At 36.2% G+C, this 18,127-nt stretch overlaps 1 protein-coding gene across 1 annotated transcript; it reads right to left on the reverse strand.

Moving 5' to 3' along the window:
- Positions 1-12,865: 12,865 nt before the first annotated feature.
- Positions 12,866-15,891, reverse strand: LOC111395120 (zinc finger BED domain-containing protein RICESLEEPER 4-like). Its single transcript, XM_023021131.1, has 4 exons — positions 15,884-15,891; positions 13,781-13,799; positions 13,161-13,663; positions 12,866-13,076 (listed from the first exon to the last, which is right to left on the reverse strand). The coding sequence occupies exons 1-4, from the start codon at positions 15,889-15,891 to the stop codon at positions 12,866-12,868; spliced, it is 741 nt and encodes a 246-aa protein (XP_022876899.1).
- Between the last annotated feature and the right edge of the window lie 2,236 nt (positions 15,892-18,127).

Consider the following 18,127-nt stretch of genomic DNA (forward strand, 5'->3'; position numbering starts at 1 on the left):
AAGTCACAGTAAGCTCTTCACGAAAAGATTGATCTAAGAAATTGGACGACGCCTTGTGGGCCTATAGGACTGCATCCAAGACTCTTATAGGAATGTCACCATATCGAGTGGTTCTCGGGAAGGCATGCCACTTACCTCTTGAGATAGAACACTATGCTTATTGGGCAATGAAGAAATTAAATTTGGACTTGAAGGCTGCGGGTGAAAAACGTCTACTACAACTTAATGAGCTGGATGAGCTCAGAATGGAGGCCTATGAGAATTCAAGACTCTACAAAGAACGCACCAAGAAGTGGCATGATATGCATATTCAGAGGCGTGAATTTAAGGTGGGGCAAAAAGTGCTACTCTACAACTCTAGGCTTAAGCTGTTTTCAGGAAAGCTGCGATCGAAATGGTCTGGTCCATATACTATTACACAGGTATTTCCACATGGGGCAGTTGAGATCACTCACGACAGCAATGGGACATTCAAGGTTAATGGATAGCGTTTGAAGCACTATTGGGGCGGCGATTTTTCGAAGGAAAAGTCTACCGTTCATCTTAGACCACCAAAATGACGCAATACGGTAAAATCGAGCTATCGACTATAACCAAGCGCTGGGTGAGAGGCAACCCACTGTATCCTTCTATTTATCTTACTTTTCACATTATTATAAGGGTTATTTAATTTTCGCATTTACATTTTTTTAGGTCATCGTTTATCCATACATGTTAATAGGAACAAATTATCGTCCACATAACTTCCTAGGCACTACACACATGTTTGGTGAATTTGAAATGATTTTGGATGATTGTGAGTAAAATTCATGCATTTCAAGAAAAAAGGACGTTTTCAAAAATTTAAAAGGGAAATGTGTGCTAGAGAATTCAAAGAGGAAAAATAAATTTTTGTATTCCATTATGTTTTGTTTAAAAAAAAATAAAAATTGGTCTATGGGATCCCATAGACATAATGTCTATGCGATCGCATAGAAATCACCCGAACACAAAAATGGGGGTATTTTTACTACCATGCGACCGCATAGTTTACTATTATGCAGCCGCATAGTAGGACCTCAGTCATGGTTTTAAACCATGATCGAGCCACTCTCCCTCATTTCCTCCTCTTCACATATCATTTACACCATCACATTCACACACGACTCCCACTCATATTACATGGTATTCTTCATCACATTGACACCCTAAATCAATACTCCACACATCCATTGCGAATTCAAGGTATTTTCTCATTCCTTTGTCTCTATGAATTTCTTCAAGTTTGGTTCTTGATGAGCCAAGAATTTTTTGAGCTTGATTACGGAGAATGGGCAATAGGTAGTCGATGGATTGTGTATTTTGAACTGGGGTTGTGTTGTGTATTGGAAGCACATCATATTTTAGGTATTTTGTACAGTTTACAATAAATGCATGTTACATGTTCGATAAAATGTCTAAGTGAACTTTGTTGTGCATTATGTGGAATCCCGCATTCGATAATCTACATAAACATACACATTGTGATCAAATGCCATATAAATTGAGCTAGAAACATTCACTCACCAACAACGCACATGTAGGCACCCATGTTAGGTTCATGTCACTTCACAGCACCCACTTCGTCCCTTTAATTAAGCACACGTACTACATCCAATGGGCATGAAATTTGAATATGTGTCACTCCACACTACGTACTTTCATATGCCCAGAGGCTGCTCGGGAAAAATTTGATTTTTCTCGATGATGTCCGGGGTGAAAGTGCACACTTGATCATGGGTCACTTGACACAATTTGGATGTTTTGAGCTCAGCTTGTGTGTGTGTTGTTATTTTGCATTCCTTATACATTCTTGAGCATGTTTTCTTGAAGTTTGCATACTATCACATGCACAACACATGAAAGGCCATGTAAAACATCACATTCATTTTGCAACACGTAGGCACATAGCTAGGTCACGGCATGTCACGACACCCTACGTCCCCTACTTTACACCATGATTTGACACACCAAACAAAGTCCAATTGATTTGAAATTTGAGTATGTGGTAGGCCTCATTGAATACTTTCATATGCCCAAAGATTTCCCGAGGAAATTTAGATATTTTTTGATGATGTCAGGGGCCGAACATACGCACTCGGTCATGGGTCCAATTTTTCGAATGTGCATGTTTAGGCCTAATTTTCTTAGTTTGTCATATTGGCGCACTATTTACACTATCTTGAATATCATGTTATGAAGAGTGCACTTCAAGGAGTTATATATGCATGTTGAAGCAAGTTTGGGGGATTTGTGATATATCTCATTCCCTCTCTCGTTTTTCAACACGAAGTTTAATGAATGTTATTTTCACTTTTGCAAGATGCCTCCAAAAAGAACATCAAAAGGAAAAGAGAAGGTTGGTTCCACATCTGACACAGCCCGGACTAGAGAGCCCCAAGGGGGTGTCAGGCGATTTTTATCTTCCGACAAAGCGACCCGTTACGCTAATGTTGTCCGTGAGTGGGCACTCATCCCCGAAAGGCCAGTTAAGTTGGATGATTTCCCCGATTTTGAATTGGTTTATTTAATCCACAACTGTGGTTGGGAAAAAGTGATTGACAAACTGTACCCAGTATATGAAAATCTGGTGAAGGAGTTCTATGCCAACTTCAATACAGAAATAGACATGCCTAGATCAGATCATCTGCATCAAACTTTTTGAATATGTGTCACTCCACACTACGTACTTTCATATGCCCAGAGGCTGCTCGGGAAAAATTTGATTTTTCTCGATGATGTCCGGGGTGAAAGTGCACACTTGATCATGGGTCACTTGACACAATTTGGATGTTTTGAGCTCAGCTTGTGTGTGTGTTGTTATTTTGCATTCCTTATACATTCTTGAGCATGTTTTCTTGAAGTTTGCATACTATCACATGCACAACACATGAAAGGCCATGTAAAACATCACATTCATTTTGCAACACGTAGGCACATAGCTAGGTCACGGCATGTCACGACACCCTACGTCCCCTACTTTACACCATGATTTGACACACCAAACAAAGTCCAATTGATTTGAAATTTGAGTATGTGGTAGGCCTCATTGAATACTTTCATATGCCCAAAGATTTCCCGAGGAAATTTAGATATTTTTTGATGATGTCAGGGGCCGAACATACGCACTCGGTCATGGGTCCAATTTTTCAAATGTGCATGTTTAGGCCTAATTTTCTTAGTTTTTCATATTGGCGCACTATTTACACTATCTTGAATATCATGTTATGAAGAGTGCACTTCAAGGAGTTATATATGCATGTTGAAGCAAGTTTGGGGGATTTGTGATATATCTCATTCCCTCTCTCGTTTTTCAACACGAAGTTTAATGAATGTTATTTTCACTTTTGCAAGATGCCTCCAAAAAGAACATCAAAAGGAAAAGAGAAGGTTGGTTCCACATCTGACACAGCCCGGACTAGAGAGCCCCAAGGGGGTGTCAGGCGATTTTTATCTTCCGACAAAGCGACCCGTTACGCTAATGTTGTCCGTGAGTGGGCACTCATCCCCGAAAGGCCAGTTAAGTTGGATGATTTCCCCGATTTTGAATTGGTTTATTTAATCCACAACTGTGGTTGGGAAAAAGTGATTGACAAACTGCACCCAGTATATGAAAATCTGGTGAAGGAGTTCTATGCCAACTTCAATACAGAAATAGACACGCCTAGATCAGATCATCTGCATCAAACTGGGGTTCGGGGTAAATGGATTATGTTTTCACCAGAAATAATTCATGACTACTATCAGCTAACCTTGAATAATGTAGTCCCAGTCCTGCATGATTTCAACTGGATTGAGGTTGCAGAAGTTTTATTGGGACGTGAAAATGCTTGGCCTCTCCCTATTGCAGATTGGTATCAGATTGACCTCACCCCATCTATAGCCATCCTATGGTTATTCATATGCCACAACATCGAGTCCATATCCCATAGGACGACATTCACAAATCAAATGGCAGGGTTTATCTATCATTTAGTTTGGGGAAACAAGATTGACTTGGCTACTTACATCTACAATCAGATACACATTACCGGCGCATGATGAGACAGGCACACCTTGCTGATTTTTCCAAGCTTGATAAGTGAGATTTGTAGAGCTGCAGGTATACAAGTTCAGCTTGAGGAGGCACAAGAGAAACCAAGTCCCTATATCAAGCGCCTCACACTCGAGGCCCAGGACTGGGCCAGAATTAAACATCAACAGAAGTTAGAAAATGAGCGACGTCAATAGTAACAGGCTGAGGAAGGACAAGCAGCTGAGGACTTTGAAATGCCACAAGCTCCTCCACCACCGGCTGATATGGATACCCAGTTATTGAGGCAGATGTTTGCCACTATGACAGGACACAGCCGTGACATGCAGAGTCTTCAGCACTCATTTGGAACACTGAGTACCACCATCCAGCAGATGCAGACTGATATGGCAACCACAAGAAATTTCGTTTCCACTGCAGCAGTGAATCCCTTGCAGCACGAAGACAGATGAGTACCTTTGACGGTCGGTTGGGCATATAAGTTGGCAAGATGGATGGTATACAGTGGCGGGAAAACGAGACATGGGACCGTCTAGGGAGTTTAGAAACCAGAGTTCAGGCCATGCAGTGGAGCAGACCAGCAGTCTGACATATTGAGAGAGATTCTATCTCGCCTTCTTCCCATCGTGGAGATGATGCTGCAAGATCCAGCTTTCCATCACAGCCACCATATTGATCAGGGGAGTACTGTTTACCCCATTTTGATTTTTCTTCGTCATTCTGTCCTTAAAATTATGTCTTTACTCTTTCGTTAATCTTACATTAAGGACAATGTATTAACTAAGTTTGGGGGTGACATAATTTTAAATCTTTATCTGTGTTCATCAGTATCCATTTTCCATTACTGCAGGGGTGACATAATTTTAAATCTTTATCTGTGTTCATCAGTATCCATTTTCCATTACTGCAGGGGTGACATAATTTTAAATCTTTATCTGTGTTCATCAGTATCCATTTTCCATTACTGCAGGGGTGACATAATTTTAAATCTTTATCTGTGTTCATCAGTATCTATTTTCTATTACTGCATAATGTATGCATGATGAGTGTTAAATTTATTTATTTTTACATTTTATTCAGTTTGTTTTAATTCTTTTCATGCATGCTTGTGTGGGCTTGATAACCTTGTTAGCTATGATATTATTATTGGACTAGTTTAAACTGCAAAAACTTTGGATCTGGTGTTAATTAAACTAATTGATACTTGTTGATGCAACACTTGACATCATCTATGCATGCTATTCATGCTTGACTATTGGATGAATGATTGGATTTTGACCATAAAGTAGGTAGGGAATGATAATCCTTTATTGAATTAACTCGTAAACGACCTTAAGACAGCTTGGTGATAGTTGAGCTATTGTAGGGGAGCATTGAGATGAGCGGGGGCTCCGTGCATGAAATTATTGTGTGGATTGCCTAGACAAGTGGGGTGAAGAGTAGGTGAAAATCTTAAATTGGGGGTTGGTTTTGGAAACTAAATGTAGGGGTGGGCGCGGGTTGGTTCGGTTCGGTTCTAAAGAGAACCGAACCAACCGAACCGAACCGAACCGAAGCAAAATTTTTGGGTATCTAGTAAATGGAACCGTCGGGTCCAAATATAATTATGGAATCGTTCGGGTTCGGTTCCGTTCGGTTCAGACTATAATTAAATTTCTTAACATTTATAACAACATTATATAAATACAACTAATGATACATTCAATGGTTTTGGAATGTCAAAGACTAGTAGACTATCTTGTTCAAATGATCGCTACGGTCAAAGTTTCGGTCGGCGGAGGTCACAGCTTCGATCGGAGGTCACAGCGTTGGTCAACGATTGTATAAGTTTTGGTATATTAGAGAGGTTGCGAGAGTGAGTGCGAGAGTCGAGACAACTTTATGCACTTTAATGTAGATGTTTAGGGTTATTTAGTGGATTGGATCTTGTTGGGCTAAGAAATGATATAATAAAATGGGTAATTGAGCCAAAAATTAAAAAATTAGAAATGAAACAAATTACTGGGGCAAAAATTTGAATTTAGAAACTGTTAATTTGTTTAGAAAAAATTAAAATTAAAATTAAAATAATTTGATTTACTCAATATAAAAAAAGTTAGAAATATTCGGTTATTCGGTTCTCGATCTAAAACCGAGAACCGAGCCGTACCCGTCAATTCTCAATTCAGATACCCGTTCGGGTATTTAATTTGACAATAACCATCGGGTTCGGTTCAGTTCGGTTCGGGTTCGGTTCGGGAGATTTCCCAGCCCTAACTAAATGTCTAGAAAAACAACAAAGGGCATAAAATTAATATGTGAGAATACGACACTTCTTTTCATGCCTTTATGACTCGAGCAAGTAAGCCTATAAGGATATTTTAAAATCTGGTGCCCTAAGGTCAACTGGATTGGGAGTCACCGGCCCAAAACTCCTTGGTGATAGTTGAGCTATTGTAGGGGAGCATTGAGATGAGCGGGGGCTCCGTGCATGAAATTATTGTGTGGATTGCCTAGACAAGTGGGGTGAAGAGTAGGTGAAAATCTTAAATTGGGGGTTGGTTTTGGAAACTAAATGTAGGGGTGGGCGCGGGTTGGTTCGGTTCGGTTCTAAAGAGAACCGAACCGAACCGAAGCAAAATTTTTGGGTATCTAGTAAATGGAACCGTCGGGTCCAAATATAATTATGGAACTAGAGAAAAGTGAGAAAAATAAAAGAGAGACAATAACATGAAGAAAAGCCCTTGGACATTTAGTTGAAAAAACTATACCTTTGAGGTAAGGCAAGTAACATAGTTTAATCTTAAGTGTCGAAACAATCAAACTTAAGAGAGTTAATGATACATTCAATGGTTTTGGAATGTCAAAGACTAGTAGACTATCTTGTTCAAATGATCGCTACGGTCAAAGTTTCGGTCGACGGAGGTCACAGCTTCGATCGGAGGTCACAGCGTTGGTCAACGATTGTATAAGTTTTGGTATATTAGAGAGGTCGCGAGAGTGAGTGCGAGAGTCGAGACAACTTTATGCACTTTAATGTAGATGTTTAGGGTTATTTAGTGGATTGGATCTTGTTGGGCTAAAAAATGATATAATAAAATGGGTAATTGAGCCAAAAATTAAAAAATTAGAAATGAAACAAATTACTGGGGCAAAAATTTGAATTTAGAAACTGTTAATTTGTTTAGAAAAAATTAAAATTAAAATAATTTGATTTACTCAATATAAAAAAAGTTAGAAATATTCGGTTATTCGATTCTCGATCTAAAACCGAGAACCGAACCGTACCCGTCAATTCTCAATTCAGATACCCGTTCGGGTATTTAATTTGACAATAACCATCGGGTTCGGTTCAGTTCGGTTCGGGTTCGGTTCAAATGATTTAATCGTGACTTAATCTCGTTACATTTGTGAATATAGGGAACACCGATGAACAAAGTGGAATTTAGGAGAAAAGACGCGAAAAAGGACTAAAAATGATGCAAAGTGAAAGTTCAGGGACCAAGGTAAAATTATCCAAAAGTTGACCCGATGAACAAATCAAGAAATTGATTAAGCCAAATANACTTCTTTTCATGCCTTTATGACTCGAGCAAGTAAGCCTATAAGGATATTTTAAAATCTGGTGCCCTAAGGTCAACTGGATTGAGAGTCACCGGCCCAAAACTTGCCAATTGATGATATCTTGAGATGATGGAATGGAAAGAATGAAGATGCCAATAAATGAAAGATTCAAGTACAAGGACCAAAATGAACTTTTTCCATAGTTGGTAGCACTATGCGACTACCCTCTATACGGTCGCATAGAAGCAAACCGAGAATTTTTTCTCAGTAAATGTTTACTCCATGCGACCGCATAGAGATGCTCTATGCGGTCGCATAGAGCAACTCGGAGGTAAAATCCGTAGTTTCCTTATTCCGCCGAAAGTCTTATAGAAACAAGATTTTTAGGGTCCTATATAAACAAAAACTCGACTAGAACGAAAGGGACGCCATTTTGACAAGAAAAAGTGAGATTTTGAAGGAGAAAACAAAGAGAGAACAAGAGGAAAACACCGCGTCAAGTAAAGATTGGATTGAAACTTGATTCGGGTGATGGCGTTTCTTCAACTATTTTTGTATTTTCTTCTTTTTAGCATGTTAGGCTAGATTTTTCATTGCTAAGAGATCGATAAACCTTACAATACTACATTTGATTTTTGATTTGGATATTTGACATATTTAAACGCATGTTCCGAAATTGAATGATTTATTACGTTTTTATTTCCATATTATTATTGTGCACGTAATTATATGATTTTGGTGGCCTGTTTTATGCATTCGAAAGAAGGAAAATAGGTTCGACATAGTATAAATCATCATAGGGTCCGATAGGGGATAGAAATATACCTAGAGGTAGGCGCGGGTCGGTTCGGTTTGATTCTAAAGAGAACCGAACCGAACCAAAGTTTTCGGGTATCTAGTAAATGGAATCGTCGGGTCCATATATAATTATGGAACCGTTTGGATTCGGTTCAGTTCAATTCCGTTCGGTTCTGTACTATAATTAAATTTTTTAATATTTATAAAAACACTATATAAATACAACTAATGACATATTCAATCGTAGTTTTAGAAATTAACATAGTCAAATGTAATAACATGTAAATAACAAGTTGTCCAACAACATTAATTTACCGATACTTACAATTTACAAATACCAAAGAGTAGATACTAATACTAAAACTACAACTATCCATCAATTGTTTGACTTGTCATACTCACTATTAAGAAACTCTACAAGAAAATATTGAAAAAGCATAATTAATTTATTAACAATCGTAAATAAATTCAAATTTGTTCAACTAATAACATTTAATAGTGTGTGTGTGTGTGTATACCTGTCTCAATGCTCTCATAGAACTCCGCCTCTTCAACGCAAACTCTATCTTGGGAAACTTTCAAAAGTCTAGATTCTTCCCTTAGCCAATTTTGTGTACAAATCAAGGCCTCAACTGTTTTAGGAGTTAAAGAACTCCTAAATGGATCAAGAATGCGCCCTCCAATACTAAATGCTGACTCAAAAGCAACTGTAGATACAGGAATGGCAAGAGCATCCCTTGCAACCTCAGATAAAATTTCAAATCTTGATTTATTGATCTTCCACCAATTCAAAATGTTAAAATTTTCATGGTTCGGTTCGGGAGATTTCCCAGCCCTAACTAAATGTCTAGAAAAACAACAAAGGGCATAAAATTAATATGTGAGAATACGACACTTCTTTTCATGCCTTTATGACTCGAGCAAGTAAGCCTATAAGGATATTTTAAAATCTGGTGCCCTAAGGTCAACTGGATTGAGAGTCACCGGCCCAAAACTTGTTACATGGGTCATACAAAGAGCAAGAGGAAAAGAGGTTAATAAAAAGTCATTTGATCGAACCTTTATAACTCGGGTGAATAAGCCTGCAAGGGTTTAAAACCTGGTGTCCTAAAGCCAACTAGTTTGGGAGTCACCGACCTAAAACTCGTTACATGGGTTATATAGAAAGCAAATGAGAAGATGATAATAATAATAATAGAAATTAGAGAAAAGTGAGAAAAATAAAAGAGAGACAATAACATGAAGAAAAGCCCTTGGACATTTAGTTGAAAAAACTATACCTTTGAAGTAAGGCAAGTAACATAGTTTAATCTTAAGTGTCGAAACAATCAAACTTAAGAGAGCCTTCACTTGTTGAAATGTAAACTTATGATAGTGAGATCAATCCAAACTACGAGAGGGTGAGGACTACAGCTATGTAAATTTCTAATCTTAAAACACAACCCTGTGATAATTGAGTGAAAAGAATAAGTTTGGGGGGTTGTGTATCTTTCAAGCGACTAAGGATACATTTTACCACTTGGGGTCAGGACTCAAATTCATAATAAACCTAATATGTTGGCATGAATTCACATACACACGTCAATTTGCATTTAACAGGTAAATGTTGATGTCATTTTTGCACTGATAAATTTTGATAAAGTCAAATACTTAGTCCAATTTTAAGCCACAACAGGGTATTAAACCATGTTTGTTCAGAATTAACTCACTATCTTGTTTGAGGACAAACAATATTTCAAGTTTGGGGGGTTTGATAAGTGTTTTTTTGCACACTTATTTAGGTCACAAACATGACTTAATTACGAGCAAAATGATTTAATCGTGACTTAATCTCGTTACATTTGTGAATATAGGGAACACCGATGAACAAAGTGGAATTTAGGAGAAAAGACACGAAAAAGGACTAAAAATGATGCAAAGTGAAAGTTCAGGGACCAAGGTAAAATTATCCAAAAGTTGACCCGATGAACAAATCAAGAAATTGATTAAGCCAAATGCCAATTGATGATATCTTGAGATGATGGAATGGAAAGAATGAAGATGCCAATAAATGAAAGATTCAAGTACAAGGACCAAAATGAACTTTTTCCATAGTTGGTAGCACTATGCGACTACCCTCTATACGGTCGCATAGAAGCAAACCGAGAATTTTTTCTCAGTAAATGTTTACTCCATGCGACCGCATAGAGATGCTCTATGCGGTCGCATAGAGCAACTCGGAGGTAAAATCCGTAGTTTCCTTATTCCGCCGAAAGTCTTATAGAAACAAGATTTTTAGGGTCCTATATAAACAAAAACTCGACTAGAACGAAAGGGACGCCATTTTGACAAGAAAAAGTGAGATTTTGAAGGAGAAAACAAAGAGAGAACAAGAGGAAAACACCGCGTCAAGTAAAGATTGGATTGAAACTTGATTCGGGTGATGGCGTTTCTTCAACTATTTTTGTATTTTCTTCTTTTTAGCATGTTAGGCTAGATTTTTCATTGCTAAGAGATCGATAAACCTTACAATACTACATTTGATTTTTGATTTGGATATTTGACATATTTAAACTCATGTTCCGAAATTGAATGATTTATTACGTTTTTATTTCCATATTATTATTGTGCACGTAATTATATAATTTTGGTGGCCTTTTTTATGCATTCGAAAGAAGGAAAATAGGTTCGACATAGTATAAATCATCATAGGGTCCGATAGGGGATAGAAATATACCTAGAGGTAGGCGCGGGTCGGTTCGGTTTGATTCTAAAGAGAACCGAACCGAACCAAAGTTTTCGGGTATCTAGTAAATGGAATCGTCGGGTCCATATATAATTATGGAACCGTTTGGATTCGGTTCAGTTCAATTCCGTTCGGTTCTGTACTATAATTAAATTTTTTAATATTTATAAAAACACTATATAAATACAACTAATGACATATTCAATCGTAGTTTTAGAAATTAACATAGTCAAATGTAATAACATGTAAATAACAAGTTGTCCAACAACATTAATTTACCGATACTTACAATTTACAAATACCAAAGAGTAGATACTAATACTAAAACTACAACTATCCATCAATTGTTTGACTTGTCATACTCACTATTAAGAAACTCTACAAGAAAATATTGAAAAAGCATAATTAATTTATTAACAATCGTAAATAAATTCAAATTTGTTCAACTAATAACATTTAATAGTGTGTGTGTGTGTGTTGTGTGTGTGTGTGTGTACCTGTCTCAATGCTCTCATAGAACTCCGCCTCTTCAACGCAAACTCTATCTTGGGAAACTTTCAAAAGTCTAGATTCTTCCCTTAGCCAATTTTGTGTACAAATCAAGGCCTCAACTGTTTTAGGAGTTAAAGAACTCCTAAATGGATCAAGAATGCGCCCTCCAATACTAAATGCTGACTCAAAAGCAACTGTAGATACAGGAATGGCAAGAGCATCCCTTGCAACCTCAGATAAAATTTCAAATCTTGATTTATTGATCTTCCACCAATTCAAAATGTTAAAATTTTCATCACTAGCATCTTCAGTGGATTCCATTAGATATCGTTGTACCTCATTTTTTCTAGAAAAATCCATTTTAGTGGTTTTCAATTTCTTGTACCCAAAGTCAAAATTGCAGTCATCCCAATCATCATCATCATTCAAATCCTCCAACAAAGCGACTCCATCATTAGATTCATCACCCCCACTTCCGCTTCCACTCGGTCCATTGTTTGAACGATGCCATTCCTTTTGTTGGTTATATAAAGCATACAATAATTTCATGAGCTCATTTTTTGTGGCTTCAACTTTAACACTGTCATACAAAATACCAATGCAATGTACAACAAACTCCAACTTATACCTAGGATCAAGCACGACTGCTACAATCAAAATCTTATTCATTTTATCAACTTTACCCCAATACTTGTCAAACTTAATTTTCATGCTATTTGCTATACTACTTAGCAAATAATCTTGCTTCTCACCCATTTTCTTCAAAATTTGCTCGATTTTACAAACTTCATGGAAGTAAATATTGGAAGTAACACTCAATGAAGCACTAAACTTCAATGTGACATCATAAAAGGTTCTTCGAAACTTGACAAATTTTCTAGCTTTCTCCCAATCATAACTTGTAGGTGGCCCCTCTTTTTCTTTTCCATCTTCATTTTCATGAAAATATTTACAATAAAATCCGTCCTCTTCCTGCATTCTTTGAAAAGCTTTTTCAAAATTTAATGCACTATCCAACATTAAGAATGTTGAATTCCATCTAGTAGGAACATCTAAAATAGCAAGTTTTGTGCATGCAATCTTTTCCCTTTCAATACAACATTTAAATTTTGTCAACCAAGTAGGAGATGATTGAAAATATTTTACCACATTGCGAATACTATCTATAGATGGATTAAACTCTTTCAACCCTTCTTTAACAATCAAATTGATTATGTGTGCTGAACAACGTACGTGCAGATAAGAGCCACCTAAAATCATAGTATCATTAGGTTTCCAAATCTTTTTAACTTGTTTTTCACATAAACGATCACTGCATCATTTGTGTTTGCATTATCTACAGTAATGTTACCCACACACTCTATTCCCCAATCAAGCAGACACGTCTTAATAATCTTCCCAATTTTCTCCCCTTTATGATTTGGAACCATAGAAAAACTCAATATCCTCTTATGCAATTTCCAACTTCTATCAATAAAGTATGTTGTGACTACCATATAATTAATCTTTTAAATTGATGTCCAACAATCAGTGGTTAAAGAAATCCTTTGCCTATCCTTAATAAATTTAATCCTCAATGATTCCTTTGTTTCATGGTAGAGATGTAGCACATCTCTAGTAATTGTTCTTCGAGAAGGAACCTCAAATCTAGGGCAAAGTTGACGAACAAATTCCTTAAAACCCACACCTTCCACAAAGGAAAAAGTCAATTCATCAATAATAATCATCTTAACCAATACTTTTCTACACATTTCTTTATTAAACACCGTAGGCATAATACCACCATCATTGTTTTCTCGAGTGAGTAATGGTTGGTTTTCATCAATTTTAGTGTTCTTATATGCATAACAAGTTTTTAAATGCTTCCACATGCTAGAAGTTCCACTATTAGTGTCAGCCTTAAATGTTCTCCCACAGTAATTACATTTTGCTCTTTCTCTACCAAGTATCTTAGTGAAATGATCCCATATTTCTGACCTCTCATTAGGCTGCTTTTTGTCTCCCATTTGGGCATCCAGAATTGGTATCACCTTAACAAGAAACTTGATTAAATCCTGCACAAACAATGAGGAGCACAAATTACAAAATCCTGCACGACAATGATAAATCCTGCCATTATTGAAATGACAGTCTAAAAGTCATTTAGATATATTATGAAGTCAGGCACATACATTAACAAGATCTTGAGCACTAAATCATAACTAGACAATTAGGCCAAGTATGGAAAACAAAAATTGAAGTACATAGAATTAATAATAGAACAAATTGGAGCCCAGAGTGCTTGAAACTTCAGACTCATTGCAATAATGTACTGTATAATTTGATAAAAATATGTGGAGAGATTATTTTGACAAATCATTTAATATTAGCCATGACGTGATATGAGAATCAGTTGAACTACACCATAGATATAAAACTTTAACTCTGTATATACATATATAATTTTAATTTTATTTTATTGGAAGAATTAGATCAGGGCAGGTAGTTTACAAAGAGGATAAATAAGAGAAAACCAATTGGTCCAGACAAAAAAAACTGTATTGAAGTGTCTCATGTAAAAAGTAGACATTTTATGGTTGGGAAAATTATTCAATGGATCTTAAAGAGTCAAATGACATATGAATAAACATATTACTTCAAAAATAAGTTGTGTTAAAAGTGTCAAAAATTATTTAATTAAGATAACAAATTTGGATCAACTTATCTACACTCGATTTTTGAACATTGCATTCGAATCGAAGCTACGACTCTCTCTACCGCTTGTTTACTATATCAGCCATAGTAACCCACGACCGCAAAATAATTATGGTTCTTAACTCAGGATAGTTTATATTCTTCAACTGAAGACCGCACAAAATAAAGACACCCAAACTCCCAAAATCACAATCTAAGAGTGTAAAATTCATCCAAATTCAACTACCCTTTTCAACAAGTATACCATTTGTACCAACAATATCACTATTAAAACAAAGTAGTACTGGACTGTGAAAGTGAAAAGTGAAAACAAATGGCACCGTGAAAGAACTCACCAAAATTTGAAATCTGGAAGGCAGCGAACGAAAGTTCGAAACTCGTTGGAGCCCCGAGTGAGGAGGGTTCGACCGTCTGAGAACTCCGGGTCGACGATTGTAAGGGTTTTTTAGGACGGTGACAATAACCGTATCAAGAGCTGAGCCGCAGACGGAGGTTAATGGTTATGCACTTATGCTTGTAGGTTGTATCAAGAGTAGGGTTATTTAGTTGGACTAGGGTAGTTGGGTTGGATCATGTTGATTGTTCGGCCAAAAATTAAAAAAAAATTAGAAATCAAACAATAAACTGAGTGGGCCAAAAGCTAAAAAATTAGAAATGAAACAATTATTGGGCCAAAAATTATTTTTTAGAATTTGTTAATTTGTTTGGAAAAAAATTAAAATTAAAACATTTGATTTATTCAATAATAAAAAAAAAGAGTTCGAAAGATTCGGTTCTCATTCGGTTTTTTGGTTCTTGGTATAGAATCGAGAACCGAACCGTACCCATCGGTTCTCAATTCAGATACCTGTTCGGGTATTTAATTCGACAAGAACCGTCGGGTTCGGTTCGGTTCGAGAGATTTGCCCAGCCCTAAATATACCTCCATGCCTTGTGTGAATTGTTGGATATTTATGAAATCATAATGCATTCCGGCATGTTAGTATTCGTCATAGAGATATAGTCGAATCACATATCGGGGTAGGTTTGGCATTGCTCGAAAGAGATTGTCAAATTAAAATAAGAATATTGATTCATCTTTTATGCAACTGTGTGTCAAATTTACAGGATTGAAAATTGAACGATATTGCTTGGGAATTCGTGATCCTAGTGCGTTAGTAAATTCATTAATTTCATAAATTCTCGTAGATTGTGTTCAAGTCATTTTGCATTTAATATAATTCTCTCATTCATAATTGCATTAGAGTTCACATCTTCCTTAGTTAAATCACAATACTTACATCTTACTTTTTTGTTTCGGTTAAGGTCATAATATGGTGATTTGAATTAATTCAATCCTTGTAGGATCGATACTTGGACTCATAGTCCATTTTACTACTTGTTAACGAACCATACACTTGCGGTGGGTTTTAAATCGAAAGAAATAATTTCGTGAACAGCTCGCTCGATTAGTTTCTTGGGGTTGAAGTCATCGAGTCCTTCTCCAGTGACCTTTTCTCGCACTAATATAGTGGACGCCAAAGAATTCTCTACTTGGCATTCTCCACTCTATTAATGATAACTCACCTATGATGGCTTACCTGTCCATCAATTCAGTAAGATTGTGGTGATGGTTGCAATTTAGAAGCAATGATAGTAAGGTTGCAGCCACCCATCAATTCAACAGTTGCTTTTGCAGCCACTGGTGAGCTAGCGAGTTGGCTGGCTAGGCAAGCCCGCTTTGCTACGTAGCAAGCCAGCTTAGTAGCTACCCATCACTTGTGCAAGTTGCATAATTTTGTTTGTTTGTTTGTTTTTTTTTGTTTTTTTTTTGTTTTTTTGTCAACAAATCGGTCGTACTTATTGTCATCAAAGGGAGACAAACAAAGACTTATTTATGTTACAGATATCTGTGGTATAGCAAATTTCAGAAATTATCTAAGGGCATGTGAGATCAACAACATGTCATAAGCTTAAACAAAATTTGCGTGCTATGTTTTAGTTTGGTGGAGTATTCTCTTTGATGATGGAATCAAGGCTCATGATGGATAAGAGTAGCATTATTTATTTAGATTATAATCGATTTATGTGGTAGTGAGATCATTGTCACATTGTCAAATAAAAAAATGCATTCAAACTTCATTCAACTGTATTGGTCATTTAGACTCAAAATAAATAACATATACGATGGATAGTGGAGATTTCACATTCCCCATTTATTGTATTAATTCTTGGAATGTAGCTTTCCGAACGAAGATACGCTTCAATATGTTGTATTGATCCAAGGATTAATCATGAGATTTAAAGGCATGACCTAATTGCCTCAGAATATGTGATAGAAGCGATGAGAAATGGAGTGCCGACATTGTGTAACATTCTTTTTAGCTAATTGTCATATGTCAAGTAGAGGCGTAACAAAAATAACTGTTAAAATATAGTCCTCAAACATAACGTTGTGTTTCATTCATAGCATAATGCCATAAATTTCTTAGAAATCATAACGTGGACAGTAGATTTTCCGTCTAAAAGGGGACTCATATATACAGTGGCCACATGAGGCAAACAACTTTCGAATTTCTTATTAAATTTTGAAGGATAATGCATCTAATATAAAAAATTCCTCCAATACTGTAGTTTCAAATAAATCTAGTGATCAAAAGATTATATGGAAATTTTCCAGTAATATAAACTTATGGTAGTGAAACACCACAAAGCCGAGTTCATTACTAATTACTGAATTATAAACTTTTTGCTAAAAGAAACGACGTGGAATTTGAGCCTCTTCTTTGAGTAATGCTTAATTTTTAACAATTACGACAAAGTACGTGGATGGTGATCAATTACGATTCTTGGAGGCAATATATTGAAAGTTAATTTATCATATTCTTATATTTTCTTTCTAAACAAATATAAAAGTACAAAGGATGATATAAAGCCCTTGTTTTATGAATTTTGCTCGTTGTTCAACCGCGTTTGATAACCTTCTTACAGGAGGGAGGCCCACGATTTTTTTATTCATTGTGGGCCCCATTCCCATATGTGTGGCTGTCAATTGGGATTATCAATCCCGATTGTACAAATAGCATTTCCCTTGTTTGATTCCCATTTTCACAAAATACATTTTCTTTTTTTCTTTTCAACTACACATTTTTCAATAAAATAATATTACACGCAAACTTAAAATTTTTCTTATTTTTTAATCACACATTTTCCATCAATCTACTATTTCAAAATGTATTATTTTTTTAAAAAATGGGGCTCAAACATGCTAAAAACCTAAAATATACGAGCTGTACTTGTTCATCACTAAATCATAACATAAAATTCACAGCTCAGATATTTTGGACAAATTTGCTCACCATCCCTATCGGTCGAGCTGGCTACCACCTAACCTGTGCACTTTTTTCCACTGTTTCACAAATTAAAAAATCAGCAATATAATTGTTTGAGTCCCATTATTCTCAAAACTCATTTTCATCCATACATTTTCTCATAAAATAATTTTACACATAAATTCAAAACTTTTGTCCATTTCTAACCACATATTTCTTCAAAAAATTACAATTTAGAAATATATTATCCCCAAAAAATGGGGCTCAAATAGTGGCTTAAGAAAGTCAGTCTTTAAGATATGTAAATATTTTTAATTTTTATGACAGGAAAATCGACAGTCGCTATTTTTTGAGTGTGCACTGAGTAAACCATCGGGTTGACGCAATAGCCTGCAAATCATGTCAATCATGTAAACCGCACTAGACAAGCTCGGTACACCAAGCTCGACCGAGAAAGTGTTGGTAGGAAAAATCGAACTCGTGAGATGTGTAAATATTTTTCAAACAGAAAGC

The sequence above is a fragment of the Olea europaea genome, chromosome 6, assembly GCF_002742605.1.
Source record: "Olea europaea var. sylvestris chromosome 6, O_europaea_v1, whole genome shotgun sequence".
Classification (NCBI taxonomy): domain Eukaryota; kingdom Viridiplantae; phylum Streptophyta; class Magnoliopsida; order Lamiales; family Oleaceae; genus Olea; species Olea europaea.

Bases quoted from the DNA above. Each gene is read 5' to 3' on its own strand.
- LOC111395120 (XM_023021131.1), bottom strand. The intron at 13,077-13,160 runs GCAAAGGATTTC...CTTTATTGATAG, and splicing joins ATTAAATTTATTAAGGATAG to AAGTTGGAAATTGCATAAGA.